Here is an 18655-nt window from a genome sequence, read left to right as displayed (position 1 = left end):
CTTTCATCAGTATCTTATTCTCCTGGTTTGACATTTGGATCCTAATTCTTGAAAATTACATGATTTGATAAACCATAATATTTGAACTACATTTCTTCCCTTCTTAAGAAATAATTGCATATCAAAATAGCTATATGAATGTATGTGTCTGTGTAAAGAAATGTTAGAAGTGTGACCAGATTGCATTTATAAATATTATTATAACACTACCATAAGTTGAGTAAATAGCACACCACATCAGTACAGTTTAGAGTGACTCATTTATCAGTCCAGTCAAATTCATTACTCAGAAATAATTTACAACAGACTTTGAGGTCCTATAGAGATGATAAAAATAAGTGGGATAAAAATACCTATTTGGGGGAGTTGTCTGGAGTGTTGAATACCATTGAGATGACATCATCATCAAATATGAATTGTAGCACTTTCCCCCACTATCCAATCACCTTTTTAAAAAAATAACTGCCTAAGAGACAGTTTTAAAATAATGAAACTTGACTGCATAGAATCAGTAAATATACCCAGCTATTTCTCTGAAATTACAATGAGAGTTTACTGTGTTTCAGACACTATCTCATCTTGTCTATAAGCCAGTATTGCTTAATGATAGCTCCTCTGTGATAGTCTTGAAGTGCTGGTGGGCTTTTTACTGTTTAGCTTCTTTCTTCACAGGAACTGTAAATCTGTATGTATTGGTTACTGAATTCCCTGTGGCTCCACATCAGCCATCAAGTCCTACAGGACTGCTTACATTTCTTTAACATTTGCACTTTTTCAGCTTATTTTTTGAAAGAAGTTTCTGGTTATTTTTCAGTTTGTAAAATGTCAATCGCATTAGGTCTCATGCCTACTACTTTAAACCCTCCCCCAATCTCCTAGTGTTGTATACTGAGTTCCTCCTTAGGCTTAGACACATCTTGTGCCACCCCCTTGCTCATTCTTGGTGCACTGCCCCCTGGTCCTTCTTTGGGTTTCATGTGTCTGCTATCTCCTGCTGGCATGCTTCTCTCCCCAGCTGGAATAGGAACTTCCTAGACAAGCCTCTCCCAATCATTCTGTCTAGAGTGGCCTCCCTCTGAGACTCTCCAGCTGAGGGCACTGTATCTCTGGCAGTTATAGTACTCTGTGGTTGCCATTTTTATTTGTGTAGTTATTGTCTTCCTTTCTGTTGACATAGACGCATAATGAAGACAGGGTGCCAGGAACTTTGGCAGGAGAAGTTATTCAGACATTTGTAGAACAAATGAGTAAATTGATGACTCTTACTCTTTAACTTCATAATTTAACCTCATAGTGATTCAACTTGCATCTTTAATTTGGTTCATGAGGGAGAAGCCATTATATTTTCAGATCGATTTGCTAAAGTAATGTAAATATTTTTTTAAAAATATCCATGCCATGGGTGAGGGAAGAGTCTCCCCCCATCAACGCCTGAAGCAGATGGGAGAACTGTCCCTGCCCCACACCAGCCATAACACTTGGGAGAGCAGGCCCTGCATCTCACCTGGGCAGCACAGTAGAGCTGACCCTGTTGGCAGAGGTGTAGGTGAGTCAGCTCTGATGGTGTGAGCATGGGAGCTCAGTCTCCATTACAAATCTGTCTTGTGGCAGCATAGGCAGGGGAGAGATGCCCCTGCTTCAACGCTTGAGGCAGGTGGGAGAGCTGGCCCTGATGTCGTTGGAGCAGAAGAGCTGTCCCTGCCCCTTATCAGCTATAGCACTGTGGTGCCCATGCCTAGCCTGGGCAACACAGTAGAGCTGGCCCTGAAGGTGTAGGTGAGGGAGAACAGACCCTGAGGAAGGGAAAGCCTGAGAACTGGCCACACTCCTTGCTCATCATTGCAGGGGGTGAACTAGCCAGGACAACTCTGGTGGGGAGAGCTAGTGGGTTGACTAACCCTGCAACTACCCAGACCCAGAACCAGGTTTATGTGTTGACCCACCCCAGCATCCACTCCATCTGTGTTCTGCTGCAGTATGGGGGTCGTGGGGAAGGGTGTCAGTCCTGTGGACCCAGGACTGCAGGATCCCCAAGACACAGGGCAGCAACTGGGTATCCAGAAAAAGGCCCAGTGAGGGCCCAGTGTGGATGGTGCAGCAGAGACCGGGGGGGGGGGGGGGGGGGGGGGGGGGGGCTCGAACCAAACCAATGATTCTTTGCAATGAACGCCTAAGTGTAAAAAAATGATGTATGGATAAAGGGGTTTACCACGTGACTCACTGTGTCACACTGCAGCTTCCATGATGTGATTTTTCCCCTTCTTTTTTGTTTTTTTCCTTTTTTCTCTTAAATTTTATCTTGTTTTATTTGGGGGAGGGGTGGGATCGGAAGGCATGATGTAAAAGACACAAAGAATTGAAAAAAAAAGACAAAAGTTATCTATGCCATATAGTTGGAAACTGTGCCACTATCATGTTCTTTGTACATGTTTATCTTTATAGGCCTCCATTTACTATTAAATAGTTCAAAATTGGAAATTTTTTTCCTAATGTGTATTTTGTGTGGTAACTGCTAGAGTCTTGCAATAGAATAAAGAAAGTGTTGTGTATAGCCAAAGCAAACAGGATAGATGTGGAATAAAAACCCATTCCCAGCTGGGTGGTGGTGGCACACGCCTTTAATCCTAGCATTTGGAAGGCAGAGGCAGGTGGATCTCTGTGAGTTCGAGGCCAACCTGGTCTACAGAGCGAGATCCAGGACAGGTTCCAAAGCTACAGAGAAACCCTGTCTCAAACCTCCCCCCCCCAAAAAAAAAAAAAAAAAAACCATGCCCTGAGTTCCTTTCCATTTAGTTAGAATTCCTGTGCAGAGCAGTTTAACCCAGAGTTTTATAACAGTACTAGATAACCCATGGACTAATTAATTTCCACTGTCACTAAGCATGGAACATAGAGCCAGGGTTCAAAATAAGGTGTGTGGCTGACCCTAGAACTTCATTCTGTTACGTTTGAGGATTTTCTTACTTTAAAAAAAAGTCATAGAAGTTTGTTTTACTCCTATGTTTTATTAAAAAAAATCTTTGAACTTATATTTGATCTCTATATTGTTGTGTTATTACTTTCTTGGTTTAAGAGTTATACATAATTTTAGAAAAATTTGAGTATTTGCTTTAAATTGTTGTTGAACACTAGAACATGGAAGCCAGTGGTAAATAACCTTTAAAATTAGAAAGTGTATAACTAAATGGGCATGGTGGCACACATCTTTAATTCCAGCACTCTGGAGGCAGAGGAAGGCAGATGTCTATGAGTTCAAAGCCAGCCTCGTCTGCATAAGAAGCAAAGTAGATAACTAAAACCTCATTTTACTTCTTAGAACAGTTTGCTTCAGTAGCTCCATAGAGTTAGAACTGAGTGAAGAGTAACAGATGTGAACAGCCTAACGAAGGGAAATTGCTGAACACAATTAAATTGCCAGAGTATACCACAGGCAACAATTTCCTTAATTTTTGTCAAACACATAATTTGAAATGATTATGTGCTTATAAAAACAAACAGAATAAAATGAGGTCTATAATCTGTAGTTTCATATTCACAAATGTCTCAATGTTAAAGTTGAATGTAATTTGATTTTACAAATTATTTTATAAACCAATATATAAAATTAAGGTAACCTAGACTATTCTAACTCAACATAGGTCCTGTATCTAAGTTATCTTCTATTAGAAGTCACATGTTACATAGTACATCTAATATGTTAAATGGTTTTTCGGGTTTTACTTAATAGGCCTTCCATTTTTACACTTTATCAAAGATTGGTAAGAGCCAGTGAGAGCTAAGTTTATAGACTGGAGTCTTGATTTAATAATAATGGGATTTTATTTTATATAATATCTTAATTCTAATTAAAGGAAATAACTTAGGAAAAAATATGATATGGTTATGGGAATTGAAAATAAGGAAAAGATGGCTCAGTTCTCTTACTGTTCTTGAAGAGGAAACCTGAGTTTGGTTCCCATACCTACATCAGGCAGCTAATAACTGCCTGCCACTCCAGCTTCAGGGACCCAGTGCCACCTTCTAGACTCCTTGGTCACCTGCATTCAAAAGGGCACAAATCCACACAAGACACATATGAGCATATACATAATTACAAGTTAATCCTTTTTAAAAGAGAAAATAACAGATCTCTAGATTTTCATGAAAAACACAAATTAGCCAGTTTTGATTGCCTTGTGGGGTTTATTGCCGCCATATTCCTAAAGCACTGTTTCTCTGCAAATTGAGTAGCTAGAAATAAGAAATCCTTGCAAATTTGTTGGTTAAGAACTTCTGACCAGAAGTTAATTATCTGAGTTAATTTTTAACTGAAAATAACTTTTTTAAAGAATATATTCTGATGATGGTTTCCCCTCCCTTTCTCCTCCCAGTTCCTCCCCACTTTTCCTCCCATCTGGATCCACATCCTTTCTATCTCTCCTTAGAAAACAGACAGACATCTAAGGAATAATATTAAAATAAGATCAAACAAAAACAAATTCGAATAGGACAAAACAAAGAAAAGAGCTGAAGAAGAAGCATAAGAAGCACATAGATACAGAGACACACATTAGCACACACAGAAATACCATAAAACACAAAACTGGAAGCCATAATACATGAACAAAGGACCTATGGGGTTTAAAAAAGAAAAAAAAAATGCCCCAACACAACATTATGAGACAAAGAATCTCCAGAGATGCTGTTGAGTTCATTTTGTGTTGGCTATCCACTGCTGGGCTTGGGGCCTCCCTTAAAAGTGGTTTGTGTTAGAGAAAACTAATTTTTCATTTCTAAGTGGTCATCAATTGGAAATCGCTTCTGGGTTAGAGATAGGGATGTGTCTATCCCAGCACTCAGGGGACAGAGGCAGGCGGATCTCTGAATTCGAGGCCAGCTTGGTCTACAGAGCAAGTTCCAGGACAGCCAGGGCTACATAGAGAAACCCTGTCTCGAGGAAAAAAAAAAAAAAAAAAAAAGGAGGAAAGGGAGGTAGGAAGATGTAAAGGCCCAGACTAGAGTATAGTAGTGTCTTATAATGTGAAAAGGAGTAAGAGCAAGTTAGGAAAGAAATGGAGGACAACCAAGAAATTACAGAACCAACAAGGAGAGAGAGGTGTTTTAAGTTGCAGACCCGCCACGTGTTAATGTATTTGAAAGGTCTTAAAAGTTGAGAACTGAGAAAGGGTAATGGATTTAACCTAGGGGAGTTGCCCTTGACTTTAAAGCAATGTCAGTGAGGTGTGAAGCTTAGAAACCACATCACAAGAGGCAGATGGGTAGAAAAGGAAGTTAGAAAAGGAAAATAGCCTGAGTCAACCCTGGTAGTGTAACAGCAACAACAACAGTAAGTCACCAGTGGAGTAATACCTTTTTTGAGGACATCTGTGTGTCAGAATCTACACCATGGTTTTCTCCATTTAAATTGAAAGTTGTTGGGTTTTAATCTTTATATAGCCCTGTAAGAATTCTCTTATGATCCCCATTTTTGGATTAGCAAATGGAGGGTTATAGAGTTTGATTTTTGCTCAAGATTTCATGGTCAACAACTGTGACAGATTTTGGCTCCTGAACACCCCTTTCCCCTCATTTTTGAGAAAGTGTTGGGGTGAGATTGAGACAGGGTCTCATGTAGCAAAGCCTGGCCTTGAACTTACTTCCTGATCCTGTCTTCAAGAGCTGGGGACAGAGGTAAATGCCAGCTCACCCTGTCTGAGCCCTCAGTTTTTACACAATTTGTTAAATGTGAGAAATGTCTACAGCAAACTAAAGGAAAAGGGAGATTCCTTTGAAGTTTAAAGGGAAATAAGTGTTCTTATGTAAAGAGTGGGGAAAAGACAATTACAGGCATTTCCTTATCGTAAAATGAAACACCAAAAGAAACCAAAAATCCAAAAGGTTACCTGTAAACTGAGGAGGGGAACCAGGATGGAAGACTTCTGATTATGTCGAGTCATCTAGTTTTAATGTTGACCTCACTAAGTACCAGATGTTTTATATATTCAAAGTAAATTTGGAGAGAAGCCATTTTCTAATGCTTGAAAACATACACAGCTGTCTTTCTCTCATGTTGGAAATGTTCTATACAAGCTTTTCCAGTAACTGGGTTGTTTTAGGGAGTGCAGGGAATGGAAACCTGCTCTAGACAAGTGCTCTGTCACTGAACCGGATCCCCAAACCTTTCTTTCAAGTACTTTTAAAGCATAGTAGTTAGACTCCGTACTGTAGGCCAGTGTTATCCCAAGCCAGAAAGAACTTCACAGAAATATTAGCTTGTAAACTTCAGTAATTTTATTGTTAGTAGTAATATTAGTATAGCTATTTTGAGATTATTTGATATTAACTCTAGGATAGTACAAGTACTTTATGTGAATATTAAGAACCAAGGTCTTTTAGGAAAATGACATTTTTAAAAACACAAACAAAAGCCAGGGTGGTGGCCCATACCTTTAATCCTAGCACACAGAAAGCAGAAACAGGTAGATCTCTGAGTTCAACACAAGCCTGATCTACACAGCAAGTTCCAGGACAGCCTGGGCTATGCAGAGAAACCCTCTCTTGGAAAAAATAAAATAAAATAAATGAATGAATGGATGGATGAATAGTCAAACCAATGTAATTCCTAGAATATTACTTTTGAAACGGCAGTAAACAGAATAATGCATGTTTATTTTTTTTCTTTTTAAATCCTTACCTCTAGCTGTGTCTCTGTAAAGACATGGAAGTGACTCCTGACCCATCACTAGAAAGCACACCATTATGATTTCCCAGAAAAAACACCACACCTCTCAAAAAATGACTGACTGAGGTTCAGGAAAGGAAATATTCGAGATAAATGTGAATCACTTTTATTATGCCAGAAAACAGCAAGCAGAGTGAAGAGGGGAGGGAAATGTAGCTCAGGGTAGGTCACTTGCCTGGCACACATGCTGCTCAGGACTTCAGGTTGATCCCTGTCTCTGGGGAGAGGATGGACAATGTGATGGGATTTTCACTGCCCAGAGACAAGAAAACCTGAACAACAAAGAATTAAATAAATAGCTACATACAGTTAAGTTGAATATAAAAACCCAGGCATTGTTGTGGAATATTAGTTTAAGATGTGTTACATTTCGTTTATGCCGTGGAACATTTGCTTAATGATGCAAAGATGTGTTGCATTCTTTTATGTTGCACTTGTTTAACTCCGTGAAGCTGTGTTACTTTGCCCGTTTAAACCACCTGATTGGTCTAATAAAGAGCTGAACAGCCAATAACCAGGCGGGACAAAGAATAGGCAGGGCTGATAGGGAGAGAGAATAATTAGAAGGAGAAAAAGAGGGATAGGAAAGCAAGAGAAATCAAAAAGCAAGGAAAGAAGGGGCCAGCCACACAGCCAGACATGGAATAAGAAGGAAAGAAAAGAGATACAGAAATAGAGAAAGGTAAAATCCCAGAAGCAAAAGGTAGATGGGATAGTTTAAGAAAAGCTGGCTAGAAACAAGCCAAGCTCAGACTGGGCATTTGTAAAGTAAGAATAAGCCTCATCCATGTACTTATTTGGGAGCTGGGTGGTGCCCTCCCCCCCAAAAAAAGAGTAAAGAACCAAAGAGTAAAAAACAACAACTACAAGGTATCATTGTGATTCTTAGAAGACTGGAGAGAAAGGCATGCTAAATAAAATGACCAGGCATGTAGATTCTACTCTCAAGTTGGTACTTAATTGAGAAAGAATCTATCATCTATCATTCCTAACCCATTCAGAGAGTGTTAGAAGAACTAAATAATCCTAATTGACAAGAGAAAATTCTCTCTTGAGAAACATTTCCCAACAAAATTTCATTTAATAATTGTGGCAGGAATAAATAATTATAAAAACCAAATTCTGATTCTGTATGAAATCATTGATTCATGTGATGATAACCAGTTATGATAAAACTTTGAATTGTTGTGGGTCTCAGACTTTGACTCCTGTGCCTTCATCTTCAGTATCACCTGGATACTATGTAAAAACAGTGCAGGTGCTCAGCCTCTTTCCCAAGCTCCCAACAGCCTTTGAGGACAGTTTCCAGTAGTCTTTGATTATCAAGCCCTGGAGAGTTCAGTGTGTGCTGGCATTTTAGAACCATGATCATAAGCGAGACAATGCTAAGAATTCTTAATGGAAAGATCAGGAGCTCACCCCTGGAGCTCACTAGTCAATCAAAGCACTCCTAAGCAGAACCAGATATTATAGTGCTCCTTATAAATAAACCTATGGCATTTTCTTGTCACTTTAAAAAGATTAAGCCTACATTTGTTCAGTCCTTTAATTTTGAATTACAACATATAGGGAATATGGGAAGTTGAAGAATAAGTGAAACACTTCTCCTTAAAGATAGTTTGATCATCTTTACCAGAAGTTATATATATTCTTGAGGGATCCTTCCCTTTCATTCAGAATTGTAGATGATTGTTGTCTAGGCAAAGGGAAGCATTATGAGCCTACTATTTCAGATTCTGATACTAGCAAATGTAGAATAGATAAAATATCCATTATATTTAAGGCCTGCAGTGTATAAGAATAATAATGTGTAGAAGAGTTAGAGATTATAGTTTCTATACATCTTTTACAGTATTGTTGATAGAAAAATTCATAATATCACCATAATAAGATTTTGATAGGTTCATTGAATGTTTATAGTGTCTTGTGTTGTGGAGATTATAGTAGAAAAAAGCTTGATTTCTATTCTCAAAATGCTTAGATGTATGTGTATTTTCAAAGCACACTGTGTTACATTAAAGCTGTATGTGTATACACTGGGATATTTTTGTATCTGAGAGTAATTACAGTGTTTCAGAGTATGATATATGATAAGGGGTTCTGTGGTGGTTTGAATGAGAATGACTCCAATAGGCTCATGTATGTGAGTGTTTGTTTCCACGTTGGTGGACACTTTAGGAAGGATTAGGAGGTGTAGCCTTGTTGGAGGAGGTGTGTCACTGGGCTTGGGGATTGAGATTTCAAAAGGCCAAGCCAGGCCCAGACTCCCTCTTTCTGCCATGAGCTTCTGGTTCAGATAGGTGAGCTCTCGGCTGCTGTTCCAGTGCCATACCTGCTGTAGTGCTTCCTGACATGGTGATCATGGACTAACCCTCTGAAACTGTAAGCAAGCACCCGAGTAAATGCTTTCTTTTATAAATTTCCTTGATTATGGTGTCTTCACAGCAAAATAGAACAGTAACTAAGATTCAGAGAAGAGAAATTCTTTTTACTTGAAATGATATAAGACTACCAAGGGCCAAGTGACATTTGAGCAAGATTCTAAAAGAATAGTTAAGATTTCAGTAAGAGTCTATAGGAGATGATAAAATAATACAATCCCAGTTTCTGGTCCTAATCAACTAATTCACTTAAAAGTTATATAAATTCAGCTAAATCACTGAATTCTTTTTATCTTCAGCTTTCTTACTCGTAATGTAGGAATTAGAAAAAGATAACCATAAAGGTTTGCAGGATGTGAAATACTATGGCATCATTATACTTCATAAACTGTGAAGTCTTTTATAAATTTTAAAAAGAAACAATCATAGTATTTAGAAGGTAATGGGCCAAAGGCATGAGTTTTAAAACAACAACAACAAAAACCTATAAACCATGTAGATGAGGGCAGAGAGAAATGTGTGAAGATGGCTGAATATCATTACTGTGCTGGCTAGATTTATGTCAGCATGACACAAGCTGTAGTCATCTGGGGGAAGGGAACCTCAGTTGAGAAATTGCCACCATAAGATCTGGCTGTAGACAAGATTGTAGGGCATATTCTTAATTAGTGATGTAGGTGGGACCAACCCATCGTGGACGGTTCCTCCCACCCCATCGTGGACGGTTCCTCCCCTGGTTTGGTGATCCTGGGTGCTATAAGAAAGAGGCCTGAGCAAGCCAGTAAGCAGCACTCTCCCATGACCTCTGCATCAGCTCCTGCCTCCAGGTTCCTGCCCTATTTGAGTTCCTGCCTTGGTGTCCCTCAGTGAATTATGATTCAGGATATGTAAGCCAAATAAACCCTTTTTCCCCAAGTTGCTTTTGATCATAGTGTTTCATCACAGAAATAATAATCCTAACTAAGACAATATGTTATATTATTATACACATTATATATATTATATAATATGGCTCTTTACTTAAGAAAACTTCCTTAAATAAATTTTTTTCAAGATTTGTGTTGATCCTCTCCTTCTAAAAAGTTTACAGAAGGCTTTCAGCTCTTCAAGTTGTAGCATTTAGTTTTATTGAAGTCATGTATATAGTTGGTGTACAATTAATTTTCAGTCAAACTGCTTTAATAAAGATTGTAACACTGTACAGAGATGCTAATATATCCTGAAAAGTATATTGTCTTACAGCTGTGGCTTATAGTCATTTGACATGGTTGTAATTTAGAAAACAAATTTGTCTGCTTTTGAGTAGATCAGGATTGTTTCTTTCAACAGACTAGAGTTTGAATCATTGAAGCTATTTCTAGGTCTCACATGAAAGTAATGTTTATGATGTCCCTTCTAAGAAAATTCATTCATGTTCTTTGCCTTGAAAGAGTTTTATATTTAAATATGATGTGAAGAAACATTATGTTTTCAGCAAATTAGCACAGTACACAGGCAAAAAGATAAAATAAACTTAGTTTGAGATGTCATGTGGATATTGTGTCACCCTTGCTATTATCTGATATGGGGGTCTTGGAATTTATATAGAACCTGTTACATATAGTTGAGGTTACTTCTCCAAAGGCAAGAAACTTGGAAAGCATTATTTGTGTTATTAGAACATTAATTTTTTATTATAAAAAAAACTTTGTCAAAATTTTCTTAAATGCTAATATTGAGGTTATTTATTTTGGTGAATAATTCTAAATGTTCTCTTCTTTTACAGATTATCTTGCTAATCATGGCCGGTTAAATGAATCTGAAGCCAGGAGAAAATTCTGGCAAATTCTGTCTGCTGTTGATTATTGCCATGACCGGAAGATTGTGCACCGTGACCTGAAGGCTGAAAATCTCCTGCTGGATAACAACATGAATATCAAAATAGCAGGTAACTGGGATGCAACTGCCTGGGAAATGATCAGATGAGCCATTGCCTTGAGTGTGTGAAAAAGCCCTGCAGTCAGGGTCAGGCGCTAGCAAGACATATTTACCTCTTAGTCCTGTGTGTGACTATAAGAAAGAAAGTATGTTCACTATTAGTGTATACAGTGACAGGACTGGACTAAGGGCTTTGAGTTGCATCCAGGTTTCTTAGGAGGTTCTGTAGAATAGGTTGTTGGTCAAAATGTAAGGCTGATTGGAAGGCTGGAGAGGGCCAGAAGTGCTGGTCGCTGGTGCTCTAACTGATCCTCTCCTAATGCTGGGGGCTGTAGTGGGGATGCAGACGGAAAAGACACAGGAAGGGATGGAAGCAGAATGAGAACAAGTCAGACGCATCATGCACACATGTCTGTGTGATGTGTGAGTTCTGTTGCTTTTTTCTTTTTTCTTTTCTTTCTTTTTGTTTGTTGGTTGGTTGGTTGGTTGGTTTGGTGGGTCTCATATAACCTCATAGTCATGTCTCATATAGGCTGGCCTTAAGCACATTATGTAGCCCAGTCCACGTTATGATCATCCTGCCTTTGCTTCCCAAGTTCTGAGATTACAAGCATGTACCGCCATGTCCAGCTCAACTATAAAAAAATTTTATTTATTTTGTTGTTGGTGGTGGTGGTGGTGGTGGTGGTGGTGGTGGTGGTTTTTCGAGACAAGGTTTCTCTGTGTAGCTTTGGAGCCTGTCCTGGAACTCACTCTGTAGCCCAGGCTGGCCTCGAACTCACAGAGATCTACCTGCCTCTGCCTCCTGAGTGCTGTGATTAAAGGCATGCACCACTACTGCCCAGCTCAAATTTTAAATTTTATAATGGGAGTTTCTTTTTTTTCATCTTGGCCTCTTGAGATAGTGTCATACTATGTAGCCTTGACTGGTCTGGAACTCACTATGTAGAGCAGTCTGTCCTTGAACTCACAGCCTCTGTCTCCCAAATTCTGGGATTAAAGTTGACAATATGAATTTCTTAACTCACATAGTCAAAACTCACTCATATGTGGTAAAATATATGCCAGGCATTATGCTTTTAAATATGTGATATGTATAATTATTTCACAGCATATATGTATATCAGAACTTCACATTGTATGCTTTTTATTTGTTAATTATACCTTCAGTTGTAAACATACAGAAAAATGGTATATATAGAGCTCAGTGAGAGAGCATGTACATGGCATATGCAAGGCCCTGGGTTCAGTTCCCCTGCACCACATAAAAAAGTGGCAAGGGTATAACTATATATCAGCTTCAGCAGAAGCATAAGTAATGAAACATCAGTCAACCTGAGGAGCCAGGGAAGCATCCCAGATTAGGGAATGTTTGAACTTATGCTTGAGAGATGAGTTAACTGCTTGCCAAAAATGCAGAAGCAGATACCATAGTCGGGCAGATGGAGACTGGGATGTTGAAGATCTTACTTAGCTTAGTATGGGCAAAGGCAGCAGCAGAGGAGGAGGAGCAGCTTAGGCGAACAGAGTAGGAACGGTCTTGAGTACCGCATCAGAGATTTGAGAGTCTGTTTCATAGTTAATGGAATCCAAGCTAGTCAAGTTGATAGTATGGATCTGGGTGAAGTGGGGAAAATTAAATTTGCATGTCAGTAAACTCTGGCTATAGTGTGGAGCATGAGAGCTGAACACAGGGATATTTAGTGTATGGAACAGCCCTGGGACTTGCACTGGTGAGGTGTCTCTTTTTGTTATAAAAATTCAATGCATAGCAACAGTGCTTCCATAAGGGGTTGTTGGTTTATGTCTTAGTTTTTTTGTGTTTACTACTTTCATTTCTGGTATTTTCCTCACTTTAATCATCTTTTGTTTTTGTTTGTTTGTTTGCCTTTCTGTTTGGTCTCATTCATTTTAGTTATTTTTTGCCAACCTTCTCTAATTTACTTCTGGATTACTTTTTTCCATTTTCTTCTTGAAAGTATCAGCTGCCTTAAAATTACCTTTTACAGAAAAGCCCTCTCCCCACTCCCTTTTTAACCTCCTAGAGCTATAGTTAGAAGCTCCAGCTTCACCTGTGTGTCCCTTTATTAACACAAGGACTCCTGGGAGTCTTGTTAGGCAGAAGAAAGCATTGAGACTTTATGTTTGCACCCTGAGATTTACAAGGTGTTCATCACCGGAAGCACAAAAGTAAATGTCCCAAGTAAAATACCAAAAAACCTTGTAAATACAAAATACAGACTATTACTCAAGATTATAACCAAGTGTTGTCTGTCTGTTTTTACTATAATTCTGCCACAAATATAGGTAGGTCAGTGCAGTGTGCCTAATGTTATAATAGCATGTAAGTTTGCATTTTGTTGGGGTTTGCTGTTTTTATTTTTGCTTTTGAATATGGAAGATTCAAAGCTTCCTTAACTGTATAGAAGACAGGTAAAATGTCAGGTACCTCATATTGTTCCCTTTGGTTCAGATAGTGACAATTAACATTGACTTAAGCCCTTGCTATTTTCAAGGACTCTGCTGAGTTCTTAGTCATTCATTTCACAGCACACTTGGAAGCTGCAGAACTATCACGAGGGTGTTTGTTTGTTTTGTTTTGTAATGGGAAAACCAAATGCAAGAGGTCAGATAACTTGCTAAGGCAACACAGGTAATCAGCAGCAGCTCTACAATTCCAAGTGAGATCTCTCTGGCCACTCCTTTGTTCTTTCCAAGCATTATGTGTCAGTCCTCAAGTGGAATCACTATGGTAATTTTGTGTTCCACTAGTCTGCAAACTCCAGGGTACTTCAGGCAGCTACAGGCTCTAGCTCGGGAGCTATGCCAAGTGCCAGTGAAAACTGATAGGAAAGAAAGAGCCTGAACTGGTCAGGTGGTCAGTCGGGACAGATCATGAAGGACTCCATGTGTTACAAAGTTTAGATGTGTTTTTAAAAGAACTTCTCTTGAGTATTTGTAGGAGTTGTAACTGTTTGAGAATTTCATAATACATCAAATCCACCACTCATGTTTCCCTCCCAATATCATGTGCTTTTTTTTTTCCTCACTGAGCACTAGTGCTGCCTGTGTGTGTGTATGGGTTCCTCTATTGGAACATAGTATGTCCCTGAAGAAAACTGACTCTACCTCCCCCACCAGCCATCACTTGTGAATAGCTCCTCCTACTAGGAGTGGAACTTCATGAGTCCCCTCCCCTGTGCATGCTGGGATTTTGGCTGGCTTGATCTTGTCCAGGTCTTGTGCAAGAAGTCATAGTCTCTGTGAGTTCGTGTGTGTAACAGCACCATCATGCCCCGGAAGTACTGTTGGGCTGCAATGGTCCACTACCTCTGGCTCTTACAATCCCTCCTCCTTTCCAGGATGATCCTTGAGCCTTGAAGGGAGGGGGCGTGGGTAGCTGTCTCCCTTAGGGCTGGACACATTGACCAGGTGTGGTCTCTGGATTACTATCCATTGTGAAAAGAACCTTCTCTTGTGAGGACTGAGATGTGCTACTCTGTCACTGGCAGGAGCTAGGTGGACAGAAATTATAGACCAGATTAGAAGCTTGTCCTTTACATGATCCCCCACCAAATATTTGCTCTTTTTTAATAGAACTTAACAGCTTTTGATGGCCCTGCTTACCTTTAAGGACATAATCTTTTGATAACTTGGAATTCTTGACTTTTAAAGAGATCTACTACACTTGTCCTGTGGGACTCTATGTAAAGAACTCAAAAGCAAGAAAAAAAAAAAAAGGACAGAATTATTGTTCAATGTATTAACTTTTCACCTGCTTCTTTTGCTTATTAAGATCGCTATAATTTGCTAAAAGTGAACTTTTTAAGTTGCCTATGTTGAAGTTGAAAAGGCAAATCAAAATCAGATTTTCATTTAAAATGTACCTATATTTAAAAGACAGAAATAGAAGTATAAATCTTGGTTAGTTTTTATAAATACAGAAGTATGGCTCTGAGGTTAATTTTTAGCTTATGCTTCCTGCAGTAATAACTCAACGGTGCAGAGCCCTGGGTTCACCCACAGTTGTGTTCAGGTTGTCTCAATCACGAGGACTCCACCTTCATGAAATAGGAGCTTGGGACATTTGAGGGGAAAGGCTGAAACAAAGCAACAGGCTTTCAGGAGGTTCCGTACTTGTAGCACTGTTTCTGGCTCGATATCTTGGCTATTTTAGCTTATAATAATTATTGTTGTGTTAAGGTGAGTTATCTTTAGTATTATTCTCCAACTTTCACATCCCGAAAGTTTTATAATAAATACCTGGTGATACAAATATATTAGTTACTTGGAGGAATTTTTCAGAAAATAACTACAACTCAGGGCTGTAGAGACGGCTCAGCAGTGAAGAGCTCATAATATTCTTCCAGGGATGCAAGTTCAGTTCCTAGCGCCCACAAAGTGACTCACAACTCCAAGAGATCCGGCACCCTCCTCTGGACTCTGTAGGCACTGTGCACAACACATGCATGCACAAATGCACACATGCACACTAGTTAAAAATAATAAAAATAGATCTTGTTTTAATTACCACAATTCAAGCAAGATTTCATGTGGAGTGTTGAGCCTACTAACAGGTAATGCAGATACAGACTCTGGTGATGCCATTTGCATCTGTCCCTTTGAGTAGGTTAATCAACTTCTGTAGGCCAGGGCTTCTGTTCTGTTTATTAGAAATTACTGTGTTTTTCAGGGACAGTGAGTAGAGATTAATGATTATTTAAGACAAGGAGGCAATACAGTATAGTAGGTAATACGCAGGCCACTTACTAGCTTATTGACCTTGAAGACATTTTCTCACCCCCACCACCACCCCATTCTCAGTTTCCTTATCTGTAAAGGGGGAATGGCACAGGTTCATATCTCATAGTGGTTGTTACTTGAATTAATATTTGCAGAGTACTTAAAACTGTGCCTGGTACGTGGTCCTGTTCAAGTGTTTGCAAAATAGTTAGTTAAATTTCTGGGCACCAAGTAAGCACTCAGTAAAAGGAGGCTGCTGTTTGTGTTCAGTGCATAATTGATTCCATTGAAAATAAAGGTGTAAAACTTTGATAGCCAGATAACCTCCTTCAGCACATTAAATAGAGTCCACTGGCCTTCAAGGCTTGTCAGTGCAGATAGTAAAGGAACAAGGAAAGTGCATCACTTGCATTTGAAAAGTATTTCTGTCTGAGAAAACGTTTACTCTGAGCAAAACCTTAAATGGAATTAGTAATATGGAATTAGCTGTGTGTCACAGGTCACTTCTCTTTAGCTCAAAAAGAACATTTCTTTTCAGACTTGATTGGTAGCTTGGCACCTCTGCCATTGCTTCTACAACTTTCACTTACTAGAAGACCTTGAGATAAGATTTCTATGTATACAGTTTCAGTCCTGTGCCCTAGAAATTAGAAAGGATGGAGGTGAAAAGGGATTTATTAAAAAAATATTTGTTGACCTTCATTCATTCATTATCTCTCCTCCTGCTGCCAGTACCATATAATGGGGAAGTGGCCTTGCATATGCAGCATGATGACATCCACCCATCCATCTTGCTTTGCAAGCTCGGTTCATCAAGCCTGGACTGTGGAGGAGTGCTCTAGGCCTCCATCTGTTGCTATCCCTCCTATCCTTTCTCCACTTTGTTTCTTAGCACTTGGACTCCCTGACTGGGCACAATTCGATGGTTCTAGATGGTTCATACTGGTCTGCGGATAACATTGATGATTATTCCTGTGCCCTCTTGTTAGACAGAGTGACTATGTTTGGAGGTGGATGAGGCAACTGGCTTTTTCTTGCTGTTGGGCAACAAAATATGCATTGTCGGTGAATGGGTTTTCAGTTGGTGCTTGAGTCAGCCTGTCCCTCTACCTTTCCTTGCCAGTGTTCATTTCCTTGGGGTTGTCTTCTTTAGTCTACTATGGTCATTACAAATGTGTACCCTTTCATCAGGCTAGACAGCCTAATTCTATCAGTCATTTAAGAAAAGCTAACCCTCAAGCCATCTGCTTCTCAGCAAGGTAGTTATTTTTATTTTTTAAAATCACATTGATTGGAAGGGGGTACGCTATGTATGGGAAGGGAAGGGTAAATGTGCCAGTGTGGAGTCAAAGGACAACCTACAAGAGTCAGTTCTCAACTTCTACCTGGAAATTGAACTTAGGTCATAAAGAGGTATCAAGCATCCTTTTCCCACAGAGCCATCTCATCAACCCAAGAATTTTTGTAAAGTAGACATTATAACACACAGATATTAAAAACTGCCTGAGTTGTGGTTCATAGAAATTATTTACTTTTTCTTAGCTTAAAGATAGGTTTTTTCATTATTTATTTATTTGTTTTTCCCTTCTTTAAAAAAAATAATAATTTCTCTTTAATTACAAAAAAAAAAAAAACCTGAATGTGTTTAGTAATTACTCTTTTGCAACAGTAAATCCTGACAACAGTTAATCATCCTTAGTTTCTTAGGCACAGCTTGTGCTGTTTGTTGTCTAGTCCTTGATGTGCAGATGCATGGGTCATTTCAGAGCTGGCTAGGGGGGCAGAAGCTCAGGCCCTGCTGACTCAGTCTGCTCTGTAGCAGTTCCCAGCTACATATTGCTGTACCGAACAAGAAAAATCTCCCCTGTACTTGGTGTACCCATTGGGCAGTAATCAACAACAGCTCATTTACTCTTTATACGACTCTTTTGTGCCTAAAACACTGGCCCTTTGCTAATGATGCTTGGGCACTGGTAATTCATGTTATTTATGATGACAGTAATAGTGGGTTTTGTTATCAGGAAGATAAAGGTCAGTTATCTTTCAAACACAGGGCAGAAAACACTAATAGTCTAATGTGTGATGCCTACATTAGAGATAGTTCTATGACTCTGCTTTTGAGCCCTTCTTGATTCCCATGAGTGTCAGTAACTGATCTTTGGTTAAAGACTCGAGCCCAATTCCTATCTTTTATAAATATTGAAACCATATATAAACCAAGTGAGTGAGTGTGGCTGTATTGGTAAATCTTGAAGCTATTGTGAGAGTAAAACTTCAGAGTATGTATGCCTTAGTATCACAGGGAGGAAAGCATGCATCATCATAACATAACAAGGACAGAGAGAGTTGTCTGCATAGACCATCATGCACTCATTTTGTTTTGTTTTGTTGTTTGTTTTTAGAGACAGGGTTTCTCCTCGTAGTCCTGGCTGTCCTGGAACCCACTCTGTAGACCAGGCTGGCCTTGAACTCACAGAGATCCTCCTGTCTCTGCCTCCCAAGTGCTGCTGCCACTACCCGGCCCCATCCGCACTCTTAGAATGAATATAGCTTCCTGAAAGGAACATAGGTGTACATTAGATACAACTCCATAAACATCCTAACTGTTCTCCTTCACATGGTAAGGTGCTGTGATTAAAGACCTGATAAGGCAGCTTCATCTGACACAGAAATGAGTTTAAAATCCTTCTTCTCTGTTTAATGGTAGGGATTAATCTGGCTTTGGGGCAGCCTTTCCTCTGATTTAAAGTTATATTAAACTCTGCCTAGTGGCATACTTAGGGCTTTGACGGAACAGTTTAAACAAGCACACCTGACCTGTCTTACTCACTTGTAGCTGAGAATACTTAAACGTACCAGTGTACGGATCTGAGGCCTAATCTAGGTTTCTAAA

The 18655-nt window shown here is 39.3% G+C and overlaps 1 protein-coding gene across 6 annotated transcripts in view; it reads left to right on the top strand.

The window, feature by feature from the left end:
* The window catches only part of Sik2 (salt inducible kinase 2), a 106222-nt gene that overhangs the window by 58794 nt on the left and 28773 nt on the right, over window positions 1-18655 (top strand). For all 6 annotated transcript variants that reach the window (XR_009380239.1, XM_059267865.1, XM_059267863.1 and 3 more), the window contains exon 4: window positions 10868-11029. Coding sequence is in view for 5 of the 6 variants with exons in the window: in XM_059267865.1 (XP_059123848.1) it covers window positions 10868-11029 (162 nt within the window). In the remaining variant the exon portion in view is untranslated. The remainder of the gene's footprint in view (window positions 1-10867; window positions 11030-18655) is intronic.

This window comes from Peromyscus eremicus, chromosome 7 (genome assembly GCF_949786415.1).
Source record: "Peromyscus eremicus chromosome 7, PerEre_H2_v1, whole genome shotgun sequence".
Lineage (NCBI taxonomy): Eukaryota > Metazoa > Chordata > Mammalia > Rodentia > Cricetidae > Peromyscus > Peromyscus eremicus.
Note: the sequence above shows the minus strand (reverse complement) of the source record. Positions and strands in the feature narration are given on the sequence as shown.